The following is an 11,070-nucleotide window of genomic DNA, read 5'->3' as shown; positions in this document are numbered from 1 at the left end:
TAATAAGTAATTAAGCTATTTTCGAACATATTTGCCTTTCAGCATAATTTATGTTAAAAAGCATTAAGTATTAAGATTTTATGTTTACAGAAGTGAATGTCTATATGAAAATGGAATTGCACATAATGAAAAACTGTCCAATTAATTCAGATTAAGTAGTGAGGTAAAGTATGCATTATAGGAAATTGTAATAAGTAGAATAAGTAGCTATGCAGGAACTGACAAATCAATTAAAAGGGAGGGTTTACTGCATGCATCTCAAGGGACTGCTGCTGATGCCTCTCCTCTCACTCAACATTGGCCACTAGTCCTAACAGCCATTTTAGATTTCATGGCTGCATTTTAGAAACACAGAAATGCTGTGCATGGACAGAGGGCAGAGAAACCGTAAGGAACAGGGGCAACAGGAGTAAGGCGTTCATGATGTAGTACGCAGTATACCCTCTTGCACTTACTCTGGAAACCCCTCTCTTTTAAATGCTGTGGTTCAAAGATGCATGACGCCGTGAGGCAGTAGAAAATGGGGGAGGGGTAGGGAAGGCAGGCACGCCAGTGAGTGAGAGAGGACGAGAGGAGGAGGAGAGGCACAGCCGGAGCATCAGTGGCAATGGTTGAGGAAAGCACAGGGTAAGGGGATTGGCTGAGGGAGAGTGTAGCGTCACTGCCAGTGAGGGGGAGCTCTGAGGATGCTCTGCTGAACTGGGAGGGAATACATTCGCTGGGAGTTTGCATTGAGAGCTCAGCCATTATTAGCTGCACGCTGACAACAGGGACTCCTCTGCAGTATACATTTCCACAACATTTCAAATTTTCCAGTGTTTGTTGCCTCTTCTGCCTCCTCAGCTGCAGCCATGAATTATTTGCGTCGGCGTCTCTCGGACAGCACATTCATCTCCAACCTGCCCAATGGCTACATGACAGACCTCCAGAGGCCTGACCAAGCTCAGCCTCCTCCACCTGCCTCCACCACCCCTGCCAAGTCTCCTACAGCTGGGCCGACACCTCCAGCCACCTCCCCTGCTCCAGAGAGGAAACCCCAGCCAGCTCAGTCCACCGGCGCAGGTTTCTTTAGCTCCATCACCAACGTTGTGAAGCAGACAGCTGCCTCAGCGGGGCTAGTAGAGCAGACCCAAGTCACGACACCTAAGAAGTTCAAGATTCTCCTGGTAATCGATGAGCCACAACAGGAATGGTAAGACAATACGACAATCTATTCAGTCATGTCAATCTTGAATCATTTATAGGCTATGTGTTGTTTGTTTTTTTCTTATCCTTAATGCAGGTTGTCTCCTCGTGATTCCTTTGAATGTAGTAGTTAGGTAAGGGTTAAAGAACCACTGAAACTGCCCACCACCCTGCAGATGTCAATGGGTGCTGCTGCTTTTGTGTTTTGATGGTACAGCATGCCAGTGTTACAGTAAGTGATAGAAGCAGCCATTATTTAAGGGAATGCAGTCCATTTATCCTCAGCAGTAATGACATTACATCAAAATAGATTATTGTTTTCAATTTTGTCTGTGTAGTAAGAAATGTTTTTGGTGGGGTTTATGAAAGCTGCCTTTTAAAAAAACGGGGAATTAACTCAAGTTGTTGATTGTATTTCTCCGTAATGTCTCATTTTAACTTTCTTAAAAAAAGGAACTTTCACAGGCAGAATTGGAAAATGTACATTTCTCATGAAGTAGTCTAAATGCTGCAGTGCTTTCCCTCCATCAATGGGGTTTCCCCCTGCTCACTGACAGCAGATCACATGACATGTGCTGCGCTAACGATTAATGTAAGTAACTGCAGCCCACCATGCACTGGGTTCCATTAGTCAACCATACAGACAGACATAGAGTAAAAAAAACTCAATAACATCATCTGCATAGCTGCATTTATTAGCCTGCTGGGCGAGAGGTCTATTAATGTTAAAAGCGGGTTTACATTGAGGCACTGAAGCCATTACACTGACGGTCAGTGTCCTGGGGTTTCTCACTCAGAGAAAGCACAAAACATGCATATTTGTCTACTCATGTAAGGAATTTAAATGCTCGAAATCAATATGTAGATGGATTTAGAATAAACGTATTTTGAGACTGACAAGTAAAGAATATGGTAATTCCGTCGCCACATGATCAACGTGTTTACACAGCTGGCAAATTTTCTACAGCAATGTGTATGCTAGAGCTGCGCAGCTGGATAGCACTGAGGATGCCCTGCACATTGGCACAATTATGTATGTGATCCCCTCCTATTGTATAATATTAGTGGTCATTATTAGTTGCCACCTAGAGATAGAAAGCAGGAAAAACTGAAACTTAACTCTGGATGATACTTTGTGGACTCAGGGTCATTCCAGAGGCTTGGAAACAATCTGCATCCCTCCATTGCCCTTTAAACACATCACAATATTTGGTAGTCACATCTGATTTTACACCTTAAATGAAATTAGCTAATTCATTTCTGAAAATGAATCTGTCCCCAGGCATATTTGTTCACGGATCCATCTATGCAGGGTGTCATGATGTGTACATGCGTGTCACATCAAGGTTAATATGTTGTCTGTATTATGATCATGTATAGACTGTAACAAGATGGCCACTGCCACTGTGGCAGGATTTCATTTTATACTGATTAAGATACATATACCGCTGAATTTAACTGAATTTGCTGAGGACATTGACGTCCAAACACACCAAATGACACAAACATTCGGATAGCGGCTTACCTAATTCAGGAGCCTTTGCAGTGTCCTCCTATCCTGTTTATGTGCACAGGACTGGCCATTTATATAAAAGAAACTTTGATCAATGTTAATAAGATCAGACCCTCGTCAGCGGGATGGATGCCAGCCCCATGCATTCACTTGTTCCACATTTGTTATGAGTGGGAAGGGAAGTCGCTTGTTGAGGAATAAGGATTACAGTCTGATGTGCCAACATGCTGACACCGCTCTGCTGTTCTGGCAGATGAGCACAATATAATACATTAAACTAAAACCACCTCATTTATCAAAGGTCATTCTAATTGGGAATATTGAGTAGGTTTGGCTCAGAGCAAGATAATGTTTCACACTCCATTGTTCTCAATGACGAAGATCACTATTTCCTCTGTATTTGCTAAGAATGTCGAGTGATTTCCTGCCCTGACATTATTTCTGTCACCTTATGCAGTTTTTTCAGTATAATATTAGTTTATTGTGTATGTTCGTGAGCTCCGCAGACTAGTATTGGTTTCTTGCTTCATATGTCTAGTACGCATCCACTAAGGATATCACCTTAATGCGAAAGGCTTCTTCTGTCTGAGTGCTGCATCTATTTTTCATGGCGGCTCAATATCACTGAGTGAGGAGCTGAACATGTTTGTTCACAAGCTTTGGTTTGTTTTGGTTGCTTTCATGAGACCTTTCACCCAGTGCTTGTAAGTCACAGTACAAATCCTTCTTCTTGGTTTACGCAGAGTAACGTGGGTCTGCTTTCTTCACATTCAGTGTTCTGTAGCTTACAGGTGGAGTCTTGCTGTTTGAAATGGTACCATTTGGACTACACAGAGAAACAAACATCACATTGAGAATGATTCAGAGGGTTAAAGCCTCAGGAAAGTAGTGACGTGTTTGAAATACTACATACCTTATATAATATTTTCAGCTCTCACCAAAACATGACAATAACCATGAAAATATTAGTGTTGGCAAGCTATAAGAAGAAGAAAATGTGTCTTTATTTGAATGCAGATTTTGCTAAGTACCTAATATTCTCCGTAATGTTGGCACACATTGAGTCTGAGGGCTTTTTTATCTGCTGTATCTCATTGAAAGATGGGCTGTTTCGAGACTTTTTGCACCCCGCTGCTACAAATTAAAGCAAGACTGATGACATACAGAATGAAATCAAGACGCTTCCAGACTAATTGCATCCGGCAGGAGCTTCAGCCATCATCATTATTCATGAGATCATAGTATGTGTACACAGTACGTTACAAGGATTTTGTGTAAAAATGCTGTGTTTTCAAACATTGTGGCGCCACCCACATTGCCTTTATTAGCCTGACATTATATGTAAAAGATAAAGTATTTTATATTTTATCAAGGAAAAATATGTCTGAGATGTTTTAAATATTTTAATAATGCAAATCTTGTTTGTAACAATCACTGTCAGCTTGACAAATATTAAAACTGTGAAATCCTAAAGAGACGTCCAGATGAAAAACATCCTGCAATTTCTGAATCCGCCATATAAAGAAAACAGTAGAAGGACTTTGTTGTGTAAAAGGCTGTGTTAAGCACAATATTTATCTATTAAGATAAAATGGCCTTCGGTCATTCAGCCAATGTTTTTACTTATGAGATGAAGCTGCCAGTCATCCAGAGGGGATTGTTTTGCTCAAGCAATGCTGTGCTATAAATTTCTCTTATGACAGGAGGAGCAGATGTTGCACTGCCGTCCTTATCAGAATAATGGCTGACAGGTTCTGCTTCCTTATTCTCTCTATAATGTAGCACAGTTCAAAATAGAGAAAGCTTCGATTCTTTCTGTACAGTCACTTAATGCTCAAAATGGCAAAAAAAACATGGGGCACTTTTTTTAGGTGGCATGTTGACAGGAATGTTTTGTAGTGTGAGCTTAACCTTATTCAAACATTACCAACACGTGAGAGTGAATGCCGAGCAGGCTTAGTGATGAGCCATTAAAATTCAGCAAGGGCTCCTGTTTACCAAGCTCTCGGGTGAATCATCTGACTGAAAATTTCTGTCACAGCAATAAGTAATTTGGCAGATCTGCAATCATTAATGAAGTTGCTTATTTATATATATATATATATAATCTATATAATTTTTCACTGTCTATATTGTCTCACGTTTATCACAGAAAAGGAGCGTTCTATTTGTTTTGTTTGGTTTTTCATCACAACCTTAATTCAAGTCAAGGCTGCCCATATTGATTCTTACAAATGACTGATTCAAGCAAACATCTCTTATAATAGATTCTTCCCCCCTCCAAGTTACAGGCACAATGCCCGGCCACTACCTCCATAAGTATTGTGTGTATATAACAGTATTGTGCTTTGTTTTTGGATGAAAGCTAAAGCAAGGAGAGCCTGTAACTGAACACAGGAGGGGCTGATTACAGTGAGGTGGCAAATCCTAATGCATACTAATGCACTGAGAGACCAGTGTGCTGAGAGATCATGTTAAATGTACAATAGGATGGTGTCCTGAACGTGTGGTTTCTGTGCCCAGCATGCTGAGCTGGGCTGTGCTCTGCAGAGTGGCAAAGAAGAGTTTGGACAGATAATGCTGTGCTCCCTCCACACAGCCATCCCCCATGCTGACACAAAACAAATCTGAATTATAAAATGAAATCAAAGGCTTGTCTTTTTCATGCCTCATGTCTGTGTTTTTTTCTCATGTTTTTTTTTGGAAAAAGGCTCCGTATACAGTATGCACTGCCAAAAAGCATTCATCACTGCGCAGAGCAGGCTTTTCATTCTCCCAAATATAAGAGCTGTGATTCATATTTTTTAATGCTTGTTTTTCTCCACAGCCAAACCGATCCCCATGCTGTAATTAGATTGGGGATGAATTATTCAGTCTTACCTCATCACTAAGCAGGCTGAGAACGCAGGATATGTGACACTGGGGTGATACAAACTAAGAGGGGAGAAACTCTTCGCAGCATGTCGTCAAAATATATCAACACAGCCATACTGAAACACGGACGTTGTACAAATCTTATTTGGATGGAAGTGGTTTCATAATGTTTTCCAACGCACCAGTTGCACTGCAGTAGATAGCTGTTAGTTTAAGTGTGAAGTTGAAGTTGTGGAAATGCAAATCAGAATGAAACCTCTTCCATTGCAGGGAAGTGTACTTTTTTTGGCCCCCATTAGTATTGATTTACTGTAGATCATCCCCGTAGCTTCTACCATCAAAGCTTATGTTGTCTGGCCCGGCTCCTGTACATCAGTATAGGAAAAGTCCAAAGAAATCGAACACACTGACAATCACTGTGTGGCTTCTGCAGGTTTCGTCTCTGTCTGGTGTCAGCCCATAGACACAGATCTGTCTCGCTCCTAAATCCTGTGGGAAAAGATTTCCTTTTAAATGGTCATCCACAAAAAAAGAGTTTAAGGAACCTTCAGGCGTAATTTTCAAGCCAGAAAAGCAAAGAGACTATGTGTTTGAAAAAGTGCTAAGTCATAACAGGTGCAGCCATTTTCTGAAATTGTGAATTCGTTGTGTTCAGTAGGAATATTACCTCTCTGCATCATATTAAACCCACCAGGCGGTATTGCAAATGGACCAGGCAATAGTAAATGCTTAATTGCATCTGTGTTTGGGTTGTGGGAATGTCTTAAAGATTATACAGCCTTTAAAAGTGTTCTGATGCTTTATCACTGTACTTGTTGCCAGATTGAAGGGAACAAGTGTCAGAGAGGCTGTGTTTCAGCAGTTAGAAGAGCGTGGTAGGAAACATTTGAGCTATCTGCTCTCTGCTCTGAGCTATTCATACACTGTGGGAGAGTGGCTATATTGTTGGAGATATTCAACATGAATTCATATTTCATTTTGTTGTAAAGTGATTATTATTGAATGCAAGATTTACACCCACATCTATTTTTGGAGCATCTGTGATTTTGATCCTTAATCTGTTATTGCAGTGAAAGTCACAATATTCTCTGTGTGTCTGTTTTTACCAGGGCAAAATTATTCCGGGGAAAGAAAGTGCTCGGGGATTATGACATCAAAGTGGAACAGGTACGTTTCAACAAGCCAGTGATATCCATTTTAAGTACTTATGTAAAACAGAATCGAGAAGTTTAAGTAGCCTGTCCTCATATGCCTCTCTAATCGTTAACTCCACAGGCTGAATTCAATGAGATCAACGTTGTGGCCCATGCCAATGGGACCTGCAACGTTAACATGCAGGTGCTCAGAAACGGTACCAAGGTTATAAGGTGAGACACTCACACCAGAAGGCAGTAAAGAAGGGAATATTTATCCTCCAAAGTATTATGTGTTTTAATCAATAGGGATGTGGTGTATCCACCTCCACAGTTTCTCATTTTTCTTGTCCGATTTTTGACCCACCTCTGCTATAATTTTATCTTCTAGGTCATTCAAGCCAGACTTTGTCCTCATTCGTCAGCATGCCTTCAGTATGACCCAGAATGAAGATTTTCGTAACCTGATCATTGGTCTGCAGTATGGAGGTGTCCCAAGCATCAACTCCCTTGAGTCCATATACAACCTCTGTGACAAGCCATGGGCGGTAGGCACAAAGCAGCCAGGGAAGCAGGGAAAGGGACAATGATAACGATCTATTCTCTCTATACATTATATTTTATATATTGTACAAGCATAACTCGCTCCATGAATGACTTTTAAATGATATCTTATGTATTTACCTTTTTGTGTGTCCAGTTTGCCCAACTTATCAACACCCACAGGAAGCTGGGTGCTGAGAAGTTCCCTCTGATTGAGCAGACCTTTTACCCAAACTACAAGGAGATGGTGAGAGCCCATCATCACTCACTTTCTACACGCATCCAAAGATAATTCCAGATGGTGTTTGACATTGAACTAAACATTGGCTGAATGTTTGCAAATGTATGAAGCAGAATATGAGCCAATAACTTTATACTCTCCTCACTTTAGGTAAGCATGCCATCATTCCCTGTAGTGGTGAAGATTGGACATGCCCACTCCGGTATCGGAAAGGTATAGAGATGTTTCCTCTTGCAGTAATATGAAAGAGCTTTTTTTTTGGCTATATTTCTGGTTTATGTTTGGGGACTTAACAAGTGCTGAATGTATATGGTGTTAATTGAAGCACTGTGGAATAGCATCAAAATATCAGGACACATTTGTGTGCATCACGTTGTCAGAGCAAGCCGGCTTTTTAAATCCGGGGTATTCCGCTCGTTTCTGTTTCTGCAGGTAAAGGTGGACAATCACAGTAAGTTCCAGGACATAGCCAGTGTCGTGGCTCTCACCCAGACATACACCACCACAGAGCCTCTCATCGACTCCAAGTATGACATCAGAATCCAGAAGATCGGCACCGACTACAAAGCCTACATGTACGTATGAATACACTTTACTTCAACTTTAAAAGGGAATGAGAACTGAAATTGTTGTCGTTTGTGTGCTTTACACACTTCAGGAGAACGTCCATATCTGGCAACTGGAAAACCAATACTGGCTCAGCCATGCTCGAACAGGTGGCCATGACTGACAGGCGAGTGTCACAAAGACAAATGTTTGATCTTGATGTAGTAAATCATCTCAGCATGAAAAAATGTGTGCTTATTCTGATACATGTGGATAATTAACAAGCAACTATGGGTGTTGTGTCATATGTGGTAACATGTTCTGTTGAGTCATGTTTTGATTGTCTTGTTTAGGTATAAGCTGTGGGTTGACACCTGCTCAGAGATTTTTGGGGGTCTGAATATTTGTGCAGTCAAAGCTATCCATGGGAAAGATGGCAGAGATTACATCACAGAGGTAGGCGTCTAGGATAATCAGGTTTGAAAGCTCATTTTGGGAACAAACTGAACTGTATGAATACATAAATACTGCCTATTCCTTCAGGACAAGTGTTTCAGTAAATCAGTGAAAACGAATGTGACCCACTTCACATAAGGCACTACTCAGTTGGCATCCTCTCTCTCCCTGTGGTGCAGGTGGTGGGCTCTTCCATGCCCCTGGTGGGGGAGCACCAGGCCGAGGACAGGCAGCTCATCACTGACATGGTGCTGGCAGAAATGAACCAGTTAGCAGAGAAGGAAGCTAATGCTCCCCAGAGACCCACCACCATACAGCCATCCCAGGTATAGCAACACACAGACACAGAGATCAGAAACAGGAAGGCTTGTGTTAGTGTGTTAGCATCACCGTCACTGTCCTATTTATGTTACGGGCCATTATCAGTTACCTATACTGCAGGATTGAAATAATCTAGCTATTTTTAGATCTCAACACAAGACAGCCATCACAGTTGCTGCTGGATGAATAAGTTGTTTCTTTTGGCTTTTTAGGGAGGTGGCCAGAAGGGAGAGCTTGGCGGTGAACCCACAAAGGACAGTGCTGGGCGCCCGCCTCAAGGTTGTCTGCAGTACATTCTTGACTGTAATGGCGTTGCAGTGGGTCCAAAACCAGTCCAGGCCAACTGAGTCAAAGAATGGAGGCCTCAGAGTTTAGATAACAATGACGTACCTTAGCTGAACACAAGCACAGACGTGTGTGCGTGGATGCTGAGAGCTGGAATCGGATCTTGGTGACGTGAGCTTGGTACAGCTGACTGCTGGCCTGGACTGTGTTTTTAACTCTATGCAGTGTCAAAATGTACTGTCTACTTGTTGACCTGTTGATATGTGTGCTTGTATGGGTCGCCTATGTTTCAGTAGCTGTGGTTTTTTCCTTTGGGGCTGTTGTTGACGACGTAAAAAGCAGATTGTGCCTACACTGAGTCCAGTGCTGCTCTGTGCTACCTGTTTGACCCAGCTATAAATATTTGATTTGCCCCCATCCCTTTTTTGTTTTCTATTTTCGGTGTGTACCTTTAGATATTGTTCAAACTGTGGACTATCGTGCAGTTTGAAGTTTGTGTATATCTCAATATGTATACAGTACGTGAGTGTGTATGGCTGTAGTGGTGATTATTTTCATACTTATACTAATAGATATATATTTTTGTTTTGCATGATTGATACAAAAAGCAGGCGCAAGTCAGTTATTAATGTCTGATCAAGTGGGATGTTCATGTTAACATCGCTGTTTTACCCAGGCTGTGTTCCCTGTGATTCATGCATTGTGAATGTGTCATGAGAAATGCATATTATATAGGTTCTACAGGATACATGTATTCATTACCAAACATGCATTAACACAGTGAGCGCAACAGTGCACACTCCTGCATTCACATACAATAGAAACCTCCGGTATGTGGCCTTTCTTGAAGTTATTTTTGTCATCTATAATGTCACTAGAGAAGAGATTATTTAGAGTGATGTTAGGTAATTTATAGATTAACACATAATAAATATTAAAATTAGCTAAGATTTATTAAAGATTTTATTATGTAGGATGTCATGCAGGTGTGCACACGCATCTTAGATATATTTGTATAATTTTGAACCAAAGAATAAATTATTTACTTTCAATCAGTCTTTGCACTCCAGTAACCCACAATGTAAATATCAGCGAGCGACCATTAATCCCGCAGTGTGTCGCAGGGAGTGTGTCATTTTGTCTGAGAACAGCGCTCCAAGACACTGCTTATGTTGTCAAATAGCTTGTTGTAAATCACACGGCAGTGAACTGATGCTGTATTCAAGTTATTGTGGTCTTTGTTGTCTTTGCGTTTGGTTGTGGGGGGCAGACATTGCGGCTGATAATGAAAAGATGTACAATGAATGATCTGCCATGAATTTTGCCAGATATGAATTTGCCAGATATAAAGTCCCCCTCCGTCCCCGGTGGCCCACACATGGGATATCATGGTGGTGTTGCCATGACAACAATAGAAGTGCTCTGAGGTTTAGTGTGCCCGTGTTACTGCCATTCAAAGACTCAACACGTCTTAAGTGCAATATAAATCACAATAATATGTTTATTTTGATCATTGAAATTAGATCTTCCATCGAATTGATTCAAAAAGCTATAATCATCCACACATTGAATTGTTTTAAAACATTTTTACACAAGTGTCACAATCACTTGGTTGTTGTCCTGTGGCTTTTGTTGAGGCCATTTCATATATCAAATATCCTAAATGGTGAAACAGCTAAAAAGCAACCAAATCAACTGTAAAAAGAAATCTGTACCGTTTTTTCCAACAATTTTGTTTGTTACTATAGTACAAAATATGTTCAGCAAGCTCTGTGTGTGATTCTTTTCCAAGTTGTATAAAGTGCCATTGTATCTGTGAGCGTATCCTTGTAAAAGCCATGCCTGAGGCTTTATGGATGTGTTGTTCTGTTTAATAGGAAATATGCCATGGCATTGATTTCCAAGGAAGGAACATGCAGAGGTAACCCAGTCTGTAACTGCTGCATGGTTAGGCCTTGATCGTGATTGAATAT

At 41.0% G+C, this 11,070-nt stretch overlaps 1 protein-coding gene across 1 annotated transcript; it reads left to right on the top strand.

Annotated features, from left to right (window-relative positions):
• Positions 1-782: 782 nt before the first annotated feature.
• Positions 783-10,115, top strand: syn2a (synapsin IIa). Its single transcript, XM_070839575.1, has 11 exons — positions 783-1,192; positions 6,682-6,739; positions 6,848-6,939; positions 7,097-7,253; positions 7,406-7,495; positions 7,640-7,702; positions 7,922-8,064; positions 8,148-8,222; positions 8,389-8,491; positions 8,671-8,817; positions 9,025-10,115. The coding sequence occupies exons 1-11, from the start codon at positions 852-854 to the stop codon at positions 9,157-9,159; spliced, it is 1,404 nt and encodes a 467-aa protein (XP_070695676.1). The 5' UTR covers positions 783-851; the 3' UTR covers positions 9,160-10,115.
• The last annotated feature ends 955 nt before the right edge of the window (positions 10,116-11,070 follow it).

Source organism: Pempheris klunzingeri, chromosome 11 (assembly GCF_042242105.1).
Source record: "Pempheris klunzingeri isolate RE-2024b chromosome 11, fPemKlu1.hap1, whole genome shotgun sequence".
Taxonomy (NCBI): Eukaryota; Metazoa; Chordata; class Actinopteri; order Acropomatiformes; family Pempheridae; genus Pempheris; species Pempheris klunzingeri.
This window is presented reverse-complemented; position numbering and strand designations above follow the sequence as displayed.